Source organism: Lutra lutra, chromosome 6 (genome assembly GCF_902655055.1).
Source record: "Lutra lutra chromosome 6, mLutLut1.2, whole genome shotgun sequence".
Taxonomy (NCBI): Eukaryota; Metazoa; Chordata; class Mammalia; order Carnivora; family Mustelidae; genus Lutra; species Lutra lutra.
In genome coordinates this window covers 7,869,177-7,889,214 of record NC_062283.1, presented here as the reverse complement: position 1 = coordinate 7,889,214, position 20,038 = coordinate 7,869,177, and the positions used below count along the sequence as shown (strand labels likewise).

The 20,038-nt window shown below is 45.4% G+C and overlaps 1 protein-coding gene across 3 annotated transcripts in view; it reads left to right on the top strand.

Annotated features, from left to right (window-relative positions):
- E2F3 (E2F transcription factor 3) overlaps positions 1 to 19,005 on the top strand; it is a 76,041-nt gene extending 57,036 nt beyond the window's left edge. For 2 of the 3 annotated variants that reach the window (XM_047732988.1, XM_047732989.1), the window contains exons 2-7: positions 6,634 to 6,745; positions 7,981 to 8,182; positions 9,650 to 9,808; positions 12,612 to 12,726; positions 14,045 to 14,180; positions 15,317 to 19,005. In XM_047732988.1, the coding sequence (XP_047588944.1) occupies positions 6,634 to 6,745; positions 7,981 to 8,182; positions 9,650 to 9,808; positions 12,612 to 12,726; positions 14,045 to 14,180; positions 15,317 to 15,579 (987 nt within the window). In that variant the 3' untranslated portion in view covers positions 15,580 to 19,005. Of the gene's footprint in view, positions 1 to 6,633; positions 6,746 to 7,962; positions 8,183 to 9,649; positions 9,809 to 12,611; positions 12,727 to 14,044; positions 14,181 to 15,316 lie in introns of all 3 variants that reach the window. The other variant, XM_047732987.1, reaches the window with a different exon arrangement.
- The last annotated feature ends 1,033 nt before the right edge of the window (positions 19,006 to 20,038 follow it).

Here is a 20,038-nt window from a genome sequence, read left to right as displayed (position 1 = left end):
CCCTCCCCATCATGATCCTAGGATGCCTTTCTGATAGTGTATCCATCCCATTTCTGCTGAGAACTCAGAGCCATACCTACTGAATGATACATAAGATTTTCAACAGCCTAAAGAACAAGCCAGCAGCTTTCTTTTGTCTAACCTCAAATGGCAAATGGAAGTGATTTTTGTCTTGTGATGCAAGTAACCCACACACAAAAACAAAACCACTGTAATCCTACCACCCCAAGATTAATACCCTTAAATTACTTGCTATATATCCTTAGATATCCATTCTTTCTATGCATATAATTTCCCCACAAAAATAAAATTTTACTACTCACACCTACTTTTCTTTTAAACTTATATATAGATGTACGTCATTATTAATTGCATAACGTTCCGTTATATAAATGTACAATAACTTAGTGAATTTTTCTCCTGTAATTGGGTGTTCATGTTGGACATATGTGGCAAAACATAAAAATATTCAAGAAACTGGCTGTGCTGTTTTTAATAGACAAACCCTAGAACCAACATAAATGTTCTCCGAATATACTCCAAAGAGCTAAGTTGCTAGTTTAGAAGGTATAGCTTTAATATGTACACATTGCTTTGTAAAATACAATCAAATATTATAGAACTATAAACATGAAATCATTACCCTGTATTTAATTTTATTTCTCAGAGATAACCTCCATTAATATATGATGTGGATCTTTCCAGACTTTCTTCCTCTCTGGATACTTGGAAATTTTTAGAGCAAAGTGTATGTTTTATAGTTTTTCTTACCCTTATAAAATCCCATTTTATGTATCCTTCTGCACCTTTAATTTTCCCCCTTTGCACTTCTTGAAAACCTTTCCAAATAGGTAGAGCTTAATCTCCAGCATATGTATATGTGTACAGACACATGTCTACCTAGACACATGCATTACAACATACCTGCCAAGTGACTGGGAATTTATTGCTTGGTTCATTCAAAATAGATACATAAACTCGACTGAGTGCATGCCCAGTGCAAGGCTACTTAAGACCTGAGCTCATGGTCCAGTGAGGAAACTGGTAGCATATACGTGAGTTATGATGGCAAAATGAGGCCCTGGTGCCCTGAAAATTGCTATGGCAACAGAGGAGGGACCTTTCCATCAGTCCAGGGAAGGCATGGGCTCCAATCCTGGTGTCTGTGACTTCACGGAGACAATAGGTACATCCTTACCTTCTCTAACTCGGTGCGAGGTGGATATGGTAATAGCTACCCCAAAATGCTGTCATGAATGCTTACTGGGAAAATGTAGTCATTTCTAGAAGAGCGTTGGGTGTCGTTTGGTAAGTGTTTGGTTAGGTAAATAAATCATGGTGTACAAATTAATCCAGTATTCTGTAGCTATGACAAATAAAGTCATTCTGTGTACCGACAGGTCAAACTTGAAGATGTGTGAATAGAGTAATGTGTGGTTTACTATCATTTGTGTACAATTTCTTTATAGGTTACAGTGGTGTGCACCTATATACATACTTGTAATTCTGTAGTCTGTCTAAAAGGGTATCAGGGTGGGGAGGGGCGCCTGGGTGACTCAATTGGTTGAGCGTCTGCCTCTTGATTTCAGTTCAGGTCGTGACCTCAGGGTCGTGGGATCGAGCCCCGCGTCAGGCTCCCTGCCCAGTGGGGAGTCTGATTCTTGTTCTCCCTCTGTGCCTTCCCCAACCTGTGTGTTCACTCTCTCTTTCAAATAAATAAAATCTTTTAAAAATAAATAAAAGGTTATCGAAGGAACTGAACAGTCTTGCCTTAGAGAAAGGGAACAGGACCAGCAGCAGGGAGAGAGACGTGCATTTCTCATAAACGCATTTGCGCTCTTTGAATTTCCTCGTGTGTTTATTGTGTAAAGGAAAGTTCTTAAAAATTATGGAACAAGTAAAAGTCTATGTTTACCATAAAGTAAGGTGACATCGGTTTAGTGAAACTTTTCAAATATTCTTACGTGGCAGGTTTTCACAGTCATTCCGTAAAGCTGTTGTAGGCACCAACCTTGGAGTATGCGTATTTACTGACTGTGGGATCTCGGAAAAGTTACTTAAGCGCTCTAAACCTCCACCTTCTCCTGTAGGATAGGACATCATAATAACAACTACCTTCTGGGGATGTCGTGAAAATGAGATCGCATGATGAGATGGAAAGCAATGAACGGTGCGTGACGATGTGTCGTCCTCAGACATTCTCGTGTTCTGGCTAATGCTGACAGGCTGGCTCTTTAGGGACAAGGGGTTGCAAATGGCGGTGATCTAACTCAGTCTTCTTCTGGCAAGAAAGGGAATGTGTTGGTTCGCACAAATGGAAGTCTTGGGTAGACCTGCTTCTGGGCATGGCTCTATCTAGCACCTCCCTCGAAGGTACTGGGACTCAGTCTCTCTCCATCTCTTTGCTTCCATGTTGGTTCATTACCCTGGTGGCTCTAGGCTTACATTGTACGAACTCCCAGTGACGAGAACCCACCGTTTCTAACCAAAGTCCCTGCACTGGCTAATTCTCCTGCCTTGGTCGTAGGCACATTAGCCAAGGGACTGGAATGCAGTGATTGGTGGACCCAGATTGCAGTCCTCTCCTTTGAGCCCCTGATGGGAAGGGTCAGGCTAAGATGTTGTTCATCAGGGTTTTTGCTTGTCAGGCTGAGAGACAAAGAAACCACCTGAACCAAAGACTGTGGAGAAGTTTCTTCCCCGAAGGGAAAAATCAGGGCCAGGCTGGCAGAAACTGCATGTTCCCCCTCACGGCCCACCGCTTGGCTGCCTGACAGTTATTCCTATTATTTTTATATATACATTTTCAGAAATTTAACAGTACAACTGTTCATTACAATAGCACGTCATCTCCGTTTGAGCTGAGGTTCTCAAATTAGCACATGGTTCCTTTATAATAAAAGCCACCCCTGATAATGCCTCAGGAACATAACAGTGGGGGTGACCCGCGGCACAGTCCTCCTGTCCAGCCTTTACTCTCAGTGAGGACCCGATGGCTTGGCCTTCTGCTGAGCACCAGGTAGATGTGTTGCTTTACCGTTGGGGCCCTGGGATATGAAGGTCTCTTTGTAAACAGGGTAACTCCCAGTTCAGGGAAATGGTCACCCTAAGCAAACAAACATCTCTCTCTGACTGAGAGAGATTTCCATCTGCCCTGGTGTGAGCAGAGACCACCTGGACTGTTTAAAACCTCCCAACCAGTTTTTTGGGTTTTTTAACCAGGCATGCGTACTTGCCTTTGTTAAGGTAAGCGTTGACATAACGCTGCTCCATCAGAGACCAGAGTGTTTGGCCCTTTTCCAAGAGAGAGCCCAGTTACTGTGCCCGTCCGTCCCCAGGTCTAGGAGCTACAGGTAGTAAGTACTGTGTGTTCCTCTCAAATCCGTTCAGCCCCTACCACTGCACCCTGGACGAAGGCTCATGGGATAGCCCTACCAGAAGCGTCCAGTGGGAGAAGGGAGATGACACAGTGATCACCTCCCAAAGCGTGCCCTGTCTCCTGCACCAAAGTAAATTCCAGGCACTGGGAGACTTGGTGCAGCCCATAGGACCGCCTCAGTTTCTACCCTCCAGGAGGATTTGCTGGGGCTGACCTCCCTCCACTGCTCATTTCTTGCTGTAGACATAGGGGCTTGGTGATTGATTCCCTTAGAGGCTGAGCTGTCTTAGACCTTTGCTTTCTGGACTTAAAGATTCTCTGGCAGTAGAATTGCCTTTAAGATTTTGTAGATGTTCTACGTGTATTTAGATCGGATCAACTATCCAAAGGCACACAACCTGCCTAGTCCTGGTCCTTGAAGTTGGACCTCTGTCTCTTAGCAACAGATCTCCGGGAATTTCCCCAGCCTACAGTTTACTGCTTCCATAGGCCTTTGCCTCAAAGCAATTTGGAACAATAGCCTTGATGGGAAGACAAAAGTAATGTGCCCCCAGGCGGCTAGCCTGTGGGTGGTTCTTTCTTGCCAGTGTTCGGAGAGATTATATAGACTTTGAGACTCCGGGGCCCAAGAGTTCTAGGTCCCAAGCTCTTTCCCCATTCGGCTTCCTTCCGGGGCCCTTCACCTGGAGGGAATACAGCTCTGTATCTCTCCGATTGCTTTCTATGGAGAGAAAAGGCCTCCTTAGCAAAGCTGTTCCCCCCTCGACTTTCAGGCAAGCTTCAAATGAGGTCTCTTGTAGGTAATTTCCTGAAGGCCCCAGAAATGACCCACCCACTCTGCCACTCCGGAATGAGGCTTGCCAGCTCCCCGTTGCACCAGGGCTCAGCTCGACTCAGCCCGCCCCACAGGCTGTCACTTGCAACACCACACTTCCATTTCCCTAACTCGAAGAGCTTTAAGCAAAAAGGAGATGTTATGGGCTGATGCAACGGAGAAATCTGAGGCAAAGACCAATCGTGGCTCCTAGCATATGACCTTGATTCAGACTTTTGAAGGACAGACTCAGACCCTCTCTCTCCATTTCTCCACTCCACTCGCCCCTGTGGGCCCTCCATTCTCCATGGCTTCTGGCTGATGTCAGCCTTCTGGGGAAGGCACAACACCTCCTTGCCGGGAGTTCCAGAAAAATCCCTGGGGTTGGCCTTTTTTTTTCTTTCTTTCTTTTAAGATTTTATTTATTTAGTTGACAGAGAGAGATCACAAGCAGGCAGAGAGAGGAGGAAGCAGGCTCCCCACTGAGCAGAGAGCCCGATGTGGGTCTCGATCCCAGGACCCTGAGATCATGACCTGAGCTGAAGGCAGCGGCTTAACCCACTGAGCCACCCAGGCGCCCCGGGTTGGCGTTTTTTTACCCCGCTTTGGTCATATGCAGCTCACCGTCACCATTTTGGGGGGGGGCAAAGATCAGCCAGGCCGAGGTCTCGTCGGGGCACAACACACTTGGGCTAGCACCGGGGAGGACTGCTCCCCCAAAACAATCGGGGAGATTTTGCCTCATGAAGAGGGCATGTTTGGTGGGCCAACCGTCACAACAGCCTCACACAAGGATTTGACCGAATATTTGGGAGGGGAAAATGATGTTAAGAAATCTGCCAGATGTCATTCCTAGGCCTTTAGAGTGAAGTTCAGCCCAGCATTGCCCAACAGAAAAAAGGCAAGCCACAGGGTAAAAATTCTATACATAGATAGAATACTAATTTTCATACTATCTGATTTAATCATATTTCATAAAGCCAAAATGGTATCATTTTAACATGTAATCTGTGTAAAAATGACTAGTGAGATCCTTTACCCTTTCCTGTGCTAAGTTTTCGACCTCCAGCGTGTATTTCCTACTTCGAGCACATGCTGCTGCGGGGAGGCCACACGCGGCTGGGGACTGGTGGAGAGAACAGAGCAAGATTCGCGGGTAACTTTCTATAGAGAGGCTGCATCTCTGTCCTCAGCTGATAAGTTATCCCTCCGTTTCCATGTCATGAGGGGTTATGTTGGAATTGTGCGTCCCCTCACGAGAAGAACGTGGCCATGCCGGGTGTCTAGTCAGTGGCCTTCCTGTCCAAACACCCATCCCACCGTACGGTTAGTTAGTACACAACAGTTACTTAATTATCTGTCTCCTCTCTAGGACTCTACAGGCTAGGGAGGCAGACGCACTTACCCATCTTGCTTTACCTCTGTTCGCTAAGACCAGTGCCCAGTCCACAGACACTAAATGGATATTTTTTAAGTAAAATTAAATTAGATGAAAAACTTGAATGAAGGGGTGCCTGGGTGGCTCAGTCGCTTAAGCGTCCGACTCTTGATTTCAGCTCAGGTCATGATCTCAGGGTCTGAGATCAAGCCCCATGGGGGGGGCTCCATGCTGGGCATGGCGGCTGTTTAAGATTCTCTCCCTCTGCCCTGCCCCTCCCTAAAATAAAAGAAAAAACTGAATGAAGACTCCTCATTGGTCTGGTTTGATGACAAAAATGGAGACAGGAATACTAGTGGAAACCCAAGATTGAGCATTTGCATTTTTGTTATTCTGATGAATGACCATTTGCAGTCTGTGACTAGCTGTGTTACTGTTTAATCACTCTTTCTTTAAACATAAATATATGTGTAGAGAGAGAGTGATTGAATACCTACAGAAACCCAGGCTGCTTGCCAAACCCTAGGTATACAAAGATAAATGGGAAACAGTCCCTGCCTTAAAGGAAATGAGAAACAGATAAGTAAAATAACCCTTCTAGCCAATAAGTGTTATAATACACAGAAACACAGAGGGTTTGCAGGGAGCATAAGGAAAGAGTCCAACCCAGATCAGAGATGAGTGAAGGTCGGTGGCTGAGTGTCGCAAGGGAAAAGCGAATTTACGTTCCAGGGTGTCTGCTGTGGTCTGACTGTCTCATCCCACGCCTGGCACATAGTGTTGAATCAGTGAAAGGGGTAAGCAGAGTGGCCCGTGACCTAACCCTAAAGGACCAGTGGACGGGTCCGTCTGAGCCTAGACAGGTAATCCCTTGCAGGTGAAGAGCGTTTCGGCGCCGGCGCAGACCTGGAGCCAGCAGCTGGCCAGGGGGCATGACAGGGTCCTGGGTGAGGCAGAGCAGAGGGGCCAGCAGGCTGTTTGGCTGGTCTGGGTCCCAGGCAGCCCCACTGCTTGTGATCGCCCACGTGACCGGTGATGAACGATTGCACTTTCCCGTTGCAGGCAAAGCGAAGGCTGGAGCTAGGAGAAAGCGGTCATCAGTACCTCGCTGATGGCTTAAAAACCCCCAAGGGCAAAGGAAGAGCCGCCCTGCGAAGTCCAGATAGTCCAAAAAGTAAGGATCCCTTTGGTCTCGTACTCTCCTTGGTGTGGGCTTCCCACCTTTCAAAGCTGCTGGCTGAGAGGGTGCCAAGGTGGGGATAATTGTGGCACGTTGTGTCCTTTTCTACTTCTCTCTCTGTTCCCATCCAGAAAATAACAGTATCTGCAGACACCCCACAGACACTGTAGGGTCCCTTCGGTCCCTGAATACTGACTCGGGAGGAGGCCTTTTTAAATGTGTGCAGTGTCATTTTTCAGCTCAGAATACAAGCTCCCTGGCACCATTCTATAATCAAATTTAATTTTAACTTCCCTTCATGGACATCACTTTGGAGACCAGGCTCCCTGGGCGTAGAAAGGTGCCAGGGTCGGTCAGGTCTGCGCCCGCCTCGTCCTGTGGCTCTGCACAAGGCACTGTCAGAATGGACTGAAACCTAACCATGGCAGCTCGTTTTCCTTTCCACTGATTGTTTCTTTGACGAGAGAGAGAGAAATAGGTTGGAAACAATGAAATAGCCCTTTATGTCTCTGGTGTTTAACAGAGATGCTAAATTAGACTTTGTTCTCCCCTTTCCTGGAGTTTACGAATCGGGCCGTCCCAAACCCTGTGCAATGAACACCTGCCCAACAGCTTAAATATGGTATTGAATGAGGACCTAACATGCAGGAGGGATGGGGCGAGTCGATGGAAAGGCTGGTTGGGTATTCTTCATTGACATGAATGCTGGTGCCCAGGTCCCAGCCACACACAGACCATGGACCCTGCAGAGCTGGTTGTGGGGGGTTGGGCTGAGTACCCCCCACCACCCCCATCATGAAAATGAAATGCAGGAGAGATTCGCAGCCCCGGCCCTCGTGGGTTGGGCTCTGCACGTGCTGGTGCTTGGAGACCATAGCACGTTTTCATTCGTTCAACAGATAATGTTGAGGCCTGCCATGTGCGGGACACCTCCCTAGACCCAGGGAGGAGGATGAGGCCAAGTTGGAGCTCCTGGGAACATCACAGCACAACGCTTTCATGCGTTGTGAATTCGTACTGTCCCTTCCTTTTCTAATAAAGCCATTTCCTAGCTTTCTGTAACTTACCGAGAACACTGGCCGTGGCTTTGCTTGGATGCTAATCCTTGGGCTGCAGCGGGAAACAGGGCTCGCCTACCTGCGGAGAAACCCTTCATTTCTTTACCTTTCCCCCTATCCCCCCCACCCGCTCGGCTTTTGTTTTTCTTTAAGCTCCAAAATCTCCCTCAGAAAAAACACGGTATGACACATCCCTTGGTCTGCTCACCAAGAAGTTCATTCAGCTGCTGAGCCAGTCCCCCGACGGGGTCTTGGATTTGAACAAGGCGGCGGAGGTGCTGAAGGTGCAGAAGAGGAGAATCTACGACATCACCAACGTGCTAGAAGGCATCCACCTCATCAAGAAGAAGTCGAAGAACAACGTGCAGTGGATGTGAGTACGAGCCACGACCCCGGGCCCCGGCACCACGTTCACGCCCACGCTGCTTCCGTGGGCTCCTCCCCGCTGCCCCTGAGCCCCCAGCCGAAGTCCAAGGGCTCTTTGCCCTCTAGATGCGGTCGGAGACGTTGAGTTGGCCTCAGGCAAGGGGGTCCCTGCCCACTCCATGAAGGTGCTGTTCCTCTGCACCCGGGAGGCCGCGTGTGCTCACGTGTGTCACCTGAAGGATGATGGCCCATGTCTCCGGCTCATCTCTAACAGGGGTTTGGAAATGAACCACGGCTCTGTATGAACACAGCCGTGTAGCTGTCCCATGGCCACGTATCATCATCCGTGGCTCTAACGGCGGGTCAGCTCGCTTTCTGCATAAATAGAGGCAAGACTTAGAGGCCTCAGTCCCTTCTGGAACGCAGGGATGATAACACATGCCCCTGTCCACCGACACGTGTGACCCAGGGTATGGTTAGTCTCGTTTGTGGATTGCGGACGGAGCACTCGTGTGGCCGGTATTTTAGGAGGAACGATGAAGGCATTGTGGAAAGGAACAAATCTGTTATAGGCTGGCTTGGAGAAAAGACTCCCTCAAACATGACTTGAGTATGGGGAACTTTTTGTACTTTTAGGGAATTTTCTGACAATTCAGTGACCCATTTTGGCCTGTGGTTTAGAGAAACCTGTTGGGTAGTGGTCTTTGTTCATGTGTACAGCGCACACATCTGTTCCCTTAACCTCCTTTTTCCTTCTCCGTGGTTGCTAGAAGACCCGCAGAAACTACCTAGGTCTTTTGTGCTTCCCGAATGATATTCTGTTGAATTTGAACCACTCCTCTTTTCTTTCACATTTTTCTATCTCTCAATATCTCTTTATCCTCTTTTTCCACCCGTTGTTTCTCTTTCCTCCCGGGGGGCATGTGGCAGGCAGGGGCTCCTCCTTTTGCCCTTTGAATTTGAGCCTTCTGAAAAAACAGGCCTCCTGGAGGAAGGAAACCTGGAAATTACAGTGTTGGGGGTTTATTGGGTTTTTTTTGCCCTCCACTTAATTTCTGTAGTGTGAGAGGTGAAGGACTGTGTGGACAAAAAGTAAATACAAAAGTATAAATGTTCTGATGTTAACACTTGGCTAACAAGTGTGTCCTCCTGTGTCAAGGGGGAACATCTTACTCAAAAGGATATTTCTAGGGCAGGGTGCCTGGGTGGCTCAGTGGGTTAAAGCCTCCACCTTTGGCTCAGGGTCCTGGGATCGAGCCCCTCATTGGGCTCTCTGCTCAGCGGGGAGCCTGCTTCCCCCACTCTCTCTCTCTCTCTGCCTGCCTCTCTGCCTACTTGTGATCTCTCTTTGTCAAATAAATAAATAAAATCTTTATTTAAAAAAAAAAAAAGGACCATTTCTCACTGCCCCTCCCCCACACGCTCTCCCCCTTGACCCCGAGCAGTTACGAAGAGTCTGTGTTTGGGTTCCCAGGGGCTGCAGTCTGTCTGAAGATGGGGGCATGCTGGCCCAGTGTCAAGGCCTGTCCAAGGAAGTGACCGAGCTCAGCCAGGAAGAGAAGAAATTAGATGAACTGATCCAAAGCTGCACCCTGGACCTCAAACTGCTAACCGAAGACTCAGAGAACCAAAGATATCCTTTGTGCACCTGTTCCTTGGGGGTTAGTGCCTTCTAGAACACAGCCAGTGTTGACAGGCTGACTCTTCTGCACAGGTAGAATTTTACTCTCGTTAACGCATGTTCTTCACGTGTGGTTGGGGACATACGGATACACGCAGCGCGTCGGGCAGCACTGTTCTAAGATAGATAAGGTGTCAGCGTTAATATTAATGACAACAACCAGCAGCTCCCTCTCTGTCTCCCCAGATTTCTGGTGGGCGTTCGCTGTCACTGTTGGGGTTCTCACATTCTATTTTCTTTTCATCAGATATTGGAGCAATGGGAATTTGTTGAATCTGTCTGAGCTATAGCTGAAGGAACGAAGAGCCTAGAAAAATCATTCTGTAGCCTCTAACCATGCGTTAATGCTGATGTTCAACACCAGAAACTGATTTCTGAATCACCCACCCTCCCACCCCCGATTGCTGAGACGTCTCAGTCTATCCATCCATTTACAGACATTGGTCCTTAGAAATAGTTTTAAAAGCCAGTTCTTGTCAATCTGTTGGCCGTCACAGGAGAACTCGCTGCTCATCATCTCACTTCCGACAAAAAGGGAGAAAGATGACTTCGTCGCGTTGACGAGAAGATTTTGCAATATTCCCAGTTACGCATAGAAGATGAAGCCCGTATTTTAAGAAACCCTACCTCTTAAGTTGTGTCCCCCCTTCTGATTGTTCCACATTACCTTTTATGTCTGAGAGGCTTTCCCTTGGAGGGTAGGGGGACATTTATTGTTCAATTGAGGCTGTTTTTTGAAACCGCGATTACTCGTTTTCTGTCGACCACAGGATTGATCTTGCCCACCGATGATTAGTGAGGTGGAGAAGAGGTGTGGTGATTTGAACCCCCAGTGGCAGCCAGAGTGGGCTTATGGGGGAATAAACAAGAATACTCTAGTCGAGCTGTTTCATTCACCCTTTAGCTGGGAGCTCCGTGGAGGACGAGACAGGGTGGTTACATGTGATTGGCAGCTCTCTGGAATGTGCAGCTTACAGCCTCGTCGACAACATCAGCTTCCTCTGGGGCTTTTGTTGCAGACACTGAAAGCTTCCTTGCGGGGAGCTGCTAACCCAAAAAAAGCAAATTCAGGAGGGAGCCACAGTGGAAGTACTTTTAAGTTTGTAAGATCAGAAAACGTGTTTGCACAATTTATTTCAATTTGCCATTCGGTTCCCAATGTGGTACAGCTTGTTCACAAATGTGTTGAAATTTTCCTTCCTGCAGGATGTTGAGTAACTGTAGATGAGTTTTTATTTTAATAAGTACTTGTCACGTAGCTTTTTGACAGTGGACTTATGGGGTAGGTACCTGGTTATCAGTTTTTCCATGTTCTCAGTGAAAACTCAGAACTGTCAAGTCTCGTATCGAGGCAACAGTTGGCTTCCTTGATGAAGTACATGGTGACCTAAGACCCAAACTCTTGCCTGAGCTGTCCTGTCAAGCTCAGCACTGAATTTGTTGTCATCTCAACCATTAAGACTTAAAGAAGACAATCTGTGATAGATATCCCTAAAAATACATACAGATCTGGGGTGAATGTGCTTTTTTTCTGCACAGTAGGGTTCCTAGCTTCCATCAATTTCTAATTAAAAGCCACTGTTCTAAGAGAAGCATTTCCTCCTAACTCTCTAAACCTTATTTCTGTATGAAATGTGTTAGATCACAGACTCTATTTTCTAATATTATATTACCTGCAGAAAGGTCTTCATTGAGTCATGTAATTTGCTGTTTTATCCTAGGCATTTTTTGTGGGCTAACATAAAAAACACAACAGGCTAAAGACATTGTACATTATTTATGTCACTCTGTGTCCCTTATAGAAGAGAGTTATGTGACTCTTACAAGAGAACTATGTGAGCTCCTTTAGTGCCAAGTAAAAACTCGTCTCTCCAGGCAAGCTTGCATGAATATTCTTTATCATGTAGTAAGTACCATAGTCTTTCATGATATCCTCTTAGGTTCGGCCACCAGGACACTTAAAAGAATTGTTCAGCACCCAGAAGTCATGACCAAGGGTAGTGAAATACTCTTTCACTCTCGTTTCCTGCGACAGTGTTTCTCAAATTAATTCAGGTTGCAGAGCACTTAGAAGCTGCCTTCCCTCCTTGTGAACACTGAAATAGTGATAGTGATATCGTACAAAGGATAACTTTTTTCTAACAGAAATGATGACTTTCTTATCAGTAGGCAGTATGCAATCACAACCAGCCCAAGTGCCCTTAAGAAAACAAGCTGTCTGCCTGACCCGTTTTCTGAGTTCTTCCACCACAGTGTCTGTTGGCTACTCGTGTGTTCATGTGCGTGGCTACAGACATTTGCTAATGGTCAAGCAGCAGACAGAAGTTACCAGAGTTCCAAAAATTATAAGGGCAAATAGAGCTTACCTTTTTTTTTTTTTTTTTCCCCCTGTAACTTGAGATCCGCCATCTTTCAGTTTGAGTGATAGAACCACTTCACCAAAGTTCACAGAATGTCCGTGCTAGGAAATCCCCACCAAACTGGGTTTGGGTTTTCTTCTGATAATTTAACTATTCTATTTCCATGTTTAACATTCTACATCACCATGGGCTTTTTAGAAATGAGTAGGAGAACGCTATCGATTTGTCTTGTTGTTTTGAGTATCAAGCAGAAAAGGTTTGCTAGAGATCCCATGTGTCTAAAGATCGAGACAGAGAGACCAGTATATTCTTACAAGTCATAAAATACTTGAAAATTTTTCCATGCATCTGTTCTGTCAGTCTTATAAAAGGTTACATTCCTTAACAGTTACTACGTTAGCTTACGTTACATATCAAGATATTCGAAAAATTAGTGGCCTTAAAGACCAAACTGTTATAGTTGTCAAAGCCCCTCCAGAAACAAGACTTGAAGTGCCTGACCCAATAGAGGTAAGGAGATAACATCTTTGTTCATCTGCAGAGATCTTTTTGGAGTGCCCGAAGTTGAAGAATCATTGACGCGTGGTCAAAGTATGCATTCTCCTGACACTCGATAGTTCTTTCCCATCCCTTTTACCTAACTAGAACTTCAAAAACATTTCAACAGTTCAGTACATATCGAGTGTCTCAAAAGTCTAATTTTAACATCGTGGGGCCTTGAATGCAGGGTATGGTGTCCTGTCCCTCTAGTACTTTTTCTTTCTCAACACTTGGTATCTGGAGGTTCTGACTGATTTCAACCGTTGGGGAATTTCATGTTGATTGCCTTGGATTTCTTCCCCACCAGGAATAGAGACATAAGTGTTTTAATGTATCTCCCTAACTTTAATTAAAAAAAAAAAAAAAAAGTATCTCCCTAACTTATCGTAGCACATCTTAAGAATTTATCTTTTAAAACATGTTTACTTTTAAGAAATCACATATGACTTTGGCTGAATTGGTAGACAAGAATACTATAAGAAAGTAGGGAGCATATTTTTGTGATTAGTCTCTGATAATCTTTGCTAATATACGCCTGGACCCTAACTATAAGATAAAGAAATGTAGCAAACAGAAAATGCGTAGAAAATAAAAAGAGAGTGAGAGTCACAAGCTCCCATCTAGGGTAGAGTTCTCACCTAAATGATAATAATAGAACTATGACCCAGATGAAGAAGAATTTTAGTTGTTAGTGTGCTGCATTCTCTTATTAAACACTGCTCCTAGCACTTAATACTCTTCATCCAGTGGTTATTAAAGTTCACCGTAAAGGTGATAGCAATATGGAGATACTGTCTTTGAAACACTTGGAGGACCTTTTCATAGTTTGCATAGGAGGAATATATTTAAAGAACACAGTTCACCTCCTCTTGGGCAGGGGTCGAAGAACTTTATCTTTAAAGGGCCAGAGAGTAAATATCTTTGGCTTTGTGAGCCATAAGTCTCTGTTGGTTCTACTCAACTGCACAACTTTGCCATTGGAGCCCGAGAGAAGAAAAACAAAACAGCCAGAGGCAATCCGTTAACAGTGGGAAAGGGCATGATTCTCTGCCAATAAAACTTTATTTACAAAGCCAGTTGATGGACTGGATTCGGCCTCGGGCTGCAGTTTGCCGGCCCCTCCTCTAGAGGGTGACAGTCATCACTTGATGGGGGGAGAGCGGGGAAGAGGCTACCGGGGAAGAAGCAAAATGAACAATGAAAATTACCCTCATTTCCCATTTCTGGATGAAAACTACTATAGCTCTCATGTCTCAGTTTGAACTTTTCTCACTTGTTCTGTCGATAGAGCCTACAAATACATTTGGCAAGTACCCAAGGGCCCATTGAGGTTTATTTGTGTCCAGAAGAGACAGAAACACACAGTCCAATGAAAACAAACAACCAAGACCACAATGGGAATATCCCGAAACCCCCTTCCAAAGGTAAAAATTCCACGTTTGTCATTCGGAAACTATATTAAAAACGAAGGTGACCGGAAGGATCCGGTGCCGGAACCACATGCCTAGGCAAGACCCAAAAACTAATGCTATTTAGCTCTATTAAGGTAACTTTTTTTTTCTTTTCAAAGACGGTCTGACTAGTTACAGAATCAAATCATGGTCTTGAGCCAATGACTCCTCCGCCCACAGACGGAGTCCCTCAGGCTTTTGCTATGGGCAGAAATCGCTTCCCTTACGGTGTTTTGGAAAGCCCGCTGGGGCGCGGAGTAAAGCTGTGAGCTGTCTGAATGAATCATCAGCTACACTTGGCCACACACCTTCGCCTGATGCCTCTGAGATCATGTTAGCAAAAGGGAACGAGTTTGGAGCCAAGAGCCTTTTGTCAAAGAAGTTGAACTTGATTTCCGCTCCCCTCCTCATTCCCACCCCCTGGGATGCTGGGGACAAGCTACGGGAGGAAGACCCCGGGAGTATCTTAAGTTCTTCCCCCTTTTTCCACTTTCAGACTGGGGATATGTCTTCAGCCTTTCCCATTACTGTCTCCCAATATAGCCGCAGGAATTGGAGCGATTTAAGTGACTCGGGTCTGATTTGTAACACTGAGCACTGTAATTGCCATGGCAGCTCAGATGGTAAAATGAAAGATCACCTTTTTTCGCCACAGACATTCAAAGTGGCTATGTCTTATTACGTGTATTTTTAAGAAGTATCTTTAAAAAAGTTAGTTGTTCAAAAAAGACTAAGTGAAAATCCATTGAATCCCTACGACGAAGCCAGCTTTTCAGCATGTATGTTTTGTTTTGTTTTCCTTTAAATATTGACCAGCTGATAGCCGAGAGAAGTGTTTGAACTTGTTAGCCTCTAATCTTTGAAACGATTTGTATTCTTGTTTGCTAACCGTAGGCATCCCAAAAGTTGAGTGAGGTAGACGAGAACAGAGAAAGGCTGTCAGTCACTGTGCATGAGATGGGCTGGACCACAGTGGCATCTGATTGTCCTTCCAGAAGGTCCCGGCTTTTATAACAGCCCCGTGCATAGTCTTCCAACAAGTTGGTGTGATTTGTCTCCTAACTTATTTTTCGGTTTCCTCCAATTTCTTTTTTTTTTTTCCCCTTCAGACTTGGCTTCAACCAACTCAGGACATAGCGATTGTTCGATTTCTATGGCAAACCTTTCTCCTTTGGCCTCCCCAGCCAACCTCTTACAGCAGACTGAGGACCAAATTCCTTCCAACCTAGAAGGACCATTTGTGAACTTACTGCCTCCCCTGCTCCAAGAAGACTATCTCCTAAGCCTCGGGGAGGAAGAAGGCATTAGCGATCTCTTTGATGCTTATGATTTGGAGAAGCTCCCGCTTGTGGAAGACTTCATGTGTAGTTGATTATGCTTTGTGTGACCTCCCCTTATAAACCGATATTTTTTTATTATGGAACCAGAACATCTGTCATGCAGTGTTGTCCCTTCCTACCTTCTTCCTCCGAGATAGTATCATGAAGTAAACTACAAACTTCAGAACAAAGCTGACATTTTAATGAATTTAAAAGGGGGGAGGGGGTGTTTGCCTTTTTTTGGGGGGGGGAGTTTTTTGTTTTTGTTTTTGTTTTTTTGTCTAAACGCACAGTCGCAGGCTCCCTTGGGAAAGCCCTGCTTTGCTCCAGGCTCCAAAAATCTCCTGGATGAGTCAGCAATTGAGAAAATGTGCAATCAGGTGTCTCTCACCCGTATTTTTCTTCCCTCCCTCCCGGATTGGCTTGCTGTGCCTGACGGATGCGCTGTGGAATGGGGTCTGGCCACCTGGCCCACTCGAGAACAGCAATCTTCCTTAATAGCATTTCAAGCCGTGCCTTCTCCGCGGATCGCATGTCTTTGGGGTCTGCTAATATGGAACGGAACGGCAGAAACTGTAAACTTGAAGTCATGCAAAGTATGAAATGGATTTCTTCAGCTCTTCTTAGGAATACTTAAATTACTGTCATAATTCAGTGTAAGCTATGGACCTTGTGTCCTGTAGGAGGTCAAGAGAACCTGCACAGCCTTGCGGACGAAGAACCTGTTTTCCGATATTTGTTGCAGATACAGAAGAACAGTAGAGTTCTGCCACTCGGAAGCTGTTGTGGATTTTCCTGTCTCCATTAACCACTCCCATTCCCCTGCCCCCAACGTATTTGTTAGTTTAAAGTTGATTTGTAGCAAATGCTTACTTAGGAGTTTTCCGTGGATTGTTTTCGCCTTTTTATTTTTATTCTTTTTTAATTTTTTTTTTTTTAGCTGCCATTTAAGCATTCCTGTGGCCCCCAGCACCATTTCAATGTAATTGTTTACTTTGAAACGGTTTTTGCTAATTCACATTATTTAAGCAGAGACGTAGAGGACCTCTACTGATCAGAGCATCTAAACGTGTGTGATCTAAGGTTTAACAGCCTCTGCAAGAAGTGTCACCCCCCCTTGCTTCCTTTCCCAGGACGGGAGCTCGGAGCCAGCCGGTCCTGGGGCTCGCTCGCGGACACGGGTGGCCCATTTGAGAGGAGAACCAGGTCAGATGACATAGCAGTCCCAAGGAGCAGCAGGTGTGGATCCCTCCGTCCTTGGGCTTCCCGGCCCTGTGACTGGGGCAAGGGCTCTCTTACTCTGCACTCAGGGAGACCACTTCTCAGGATGGGGTCAGAAGGAGAGGCCTCTGGGGACAAAGATATCCCCACTGTGTCAGTGGCATTTACTTAAAAGCTGGTGAGAACAGGGCGCTCCCACTGCATCGGGGGCTGCGATCGTCCTGGCCCAGAACCCATTCCCCTTCCTCTACGAAGGAGTCAGTTGGACCAAGGGAAGTCATTACACGGAAGGAGAAGCGATAGAAGCCAGGGCGTCTCCCACTTTACTCTTCAGGAACGGTGTCCCCCAGTTGGAGGCTTCGTGTCAGCTGCAAATCCTACCAGTTAGGTCCAAGAATGGCTTTCCCATCGGCCCTGGGGAGGCACCCTTCTCCCACTGGGCACATGGCATGGAACCTCAGGTCCATTGCTTGGATCCTGAAGACGACGGAAACGAGGGAGTCAGGTGGAAAAAAAAAAAAAAACCTCAAAACGAAAACAGTTAAATTGAAATGCTATGTGCCTGACACCGTAGCACTCAATTCGTGCGTTTAACGGAATCGAAAATAATCCCTTAGGAAAAACACAGAACGAAACAAAAACAAGACAAAACAAAAAACCACGAAAGCCCCAGCCAGTTTACTCAAGGTAGATTTCCACAATATGCAAAGTGGTGGTGGGGTCAAAACGAATGACACCAGCACTTTAAACTCTTTGTGTGGGTATGCGTGGGTGTATGTTTGGGAAGAAAAACAAAGGTGCACATTATCCTCCTTTTTCTTCTTCGGCCTCTGTCCCCAGCCTCCTCCCTCACACACACTGGCTTTGGTACAAACAGCAGTGTGGTCTGTGATGAAGCTTTGGGGTGGGGGAGGGAGGGGGAGCTTTGTGTCAAGTGCCTACTGGAAATGCACTGTGGGGTTTTTTCCTGTATGGGAAACCATTTATGCCAAGCTTTTCCCCATTTCCCATATTTATCTCATCTGGTTAGCTGCCTCTGCTTCCAGCTCTGTAACGATTCTCTTTGCCAGCTGCACGAAGCTGACTTGTTTCCAAAGTCTAAAGACTGAGCTCTCACCTGGCTAGGTTGTTGTGTGTTTTGTTGACTTTCTCGTTACGCCTTTCCGTAATGTAATAATGCCGTATTTATTGTTTTGGAGATGAAAGGAATACTAATAAGTCTTAAGAGTTCCTTCATGCATAAGATTTTTCCAGTTAGTGGGCTGAGCTTGGTGTCCGTGAATTAGCCGTCCATGCTGTGTTCTGTTCGCATCGCCCATTTTTCCTTTCTGACATAGTATCTGGCACCCAAAGTGGGTTAGTGCTACAGTATTTGTGTTACTTTGAGTACTAAGTATGCAGGTTTTTCTGGTACCATTGAGTTGCTGCTATTAACGCTCACACATGAAATGGCTAAAAGTTACACGTGTGCGAATTATGACTGCGTGAGCCTTACAAAAGAAAAAGTGTACAAAGGGCAACACATGAGCTGTCAAACAGTATTAGGCGTGTGTTCACATGTACAGATCTGTGCATAGCGATCGTTTTATTTAAGTTGATACGTAGTCTCCTCACACTTTCATTATCTAGCGATTTTGTACAAAAAAAGAGAAAAAAACAGCAATTAATTTGTAAACACTGCCAGAATATTTTCTAGCGGGTTTGTAATTTTTTAAGAGTTGTTCTATTTTGTTTCTGGGTGTTTTTTTTTTGTTGTTGTTGTTGTTGTTGTTGTGGTTCTCGTTTCCGTTTTTGTTGTTTAAGTGTAGATCTGTAAATAAAACTGCAGTATTTAAAGCTTTAGCTTTCAGGAAAAAAAGAAAATAAGAACTCAGATGCGTGCATGGCAGCCTGCGTGTGAGAGGAGGGATTTGAAGGAACATGGCTTGCAGAGTGAGTCGAGTGGCAATTGTCAGATTGTGGGAATTTCTTTTCCTACGGGGTACGTGATTTTTGTCAAGAGGAAGTATTTCTCCCAAAATTGGGAGTAGGCAAACTACTAATCGGTTTAGCTTTGTGTTGTATGCTAGTTAAAAAAAAAAAAAAGAAAATATGTAATATAATGTAAAAAAAAAAAAAGCTTTTATGATGGATTTTGTAAATAGATTTGTTACAGGGTAACCTGTTCTCTAGCTGTGATCTTATCACTTCAAATGGGTGTAATTTGAATAAATTTTGTATGGTTAAAGGATCAATAAAATGATTTTTTTTTAAGAGTTCAGACTTGTAAACGGCTTTTCTTAATGGTATCTTACATTCCTGCATTAACTTCATTCTTAAAGACGTGCTTCAGCATGGAGAAAGGTGGCCCCAAAGCCTGAGAACACACCTGTATGTGGGACCTGAGGAACAGTGCCCAGACATTTGCCGAGCACCTGCGGTGTGCCCGGCCCTTGGAGAAGTGGAAGAATTCGCCACGTCTCTGACCAGCAGCAAAAACCACTCTCAGATGCAGAAGGATTTTTACTCTCCGTGGCAAGTCCAGTTTTATTTTTCATAATGAGTTATGAAGCCAAGACATTTTAATTCTCACGATGGGTAATTAACCACCCTTGTCCTGGATTCCGTGTTCCTGGAAATGCCACCTCTGAGCAGGTTGGGATCTTTGGATGGCCATCGTGCCCTCTTCAGCCTGAGCTCATCATCTAAAATTCCAGCGTATTACGTATGGTACGTACACACGCAAGCCGGCAATCGATACGCAAGGGTATAAAGTACGCAAACAAAGCCATCCCTGCCCCCACAACCTATTCACCCCGAAGGAAACCACTATCCTCATTTTTCCTGTGCGTCTACTTCCAATCCACTTTTCTCCAGGCATATGACACATGTGTGCGCATGTGTATTTTCACATAAGTTGTACCATGTAGACTCCTCCGCAGCTCTTTTTCTTTCTCACTGTAGATTTGGACATCTTTCCATGTTTGTACTTACAGACCATGTTCACGGTCTTCAAAGCCTGCGTAGTGTTCCAGTGATTAAAAATTTATTTAACAATTTATTTTACCCAGGTAATTTTTTTAAAGATTTTATGTATTTATTTGAGAGACAGAGAGCACAAGCAGGGAGAGGGGCAGAGGAAGAAGCAGACTCCTCTCTGAGCAGGGAGCCTGACGTAGGACTGGATCACAGGACCCTGAGATCATGACCTGAGCCGAAGGTAGATGCTTAATCCATGGAGCCAGCCAGCCCACCCCTAGGTTATTTTCTATTTGAATTTATTGAATGCTTATATTATGCCAAGCACTATTT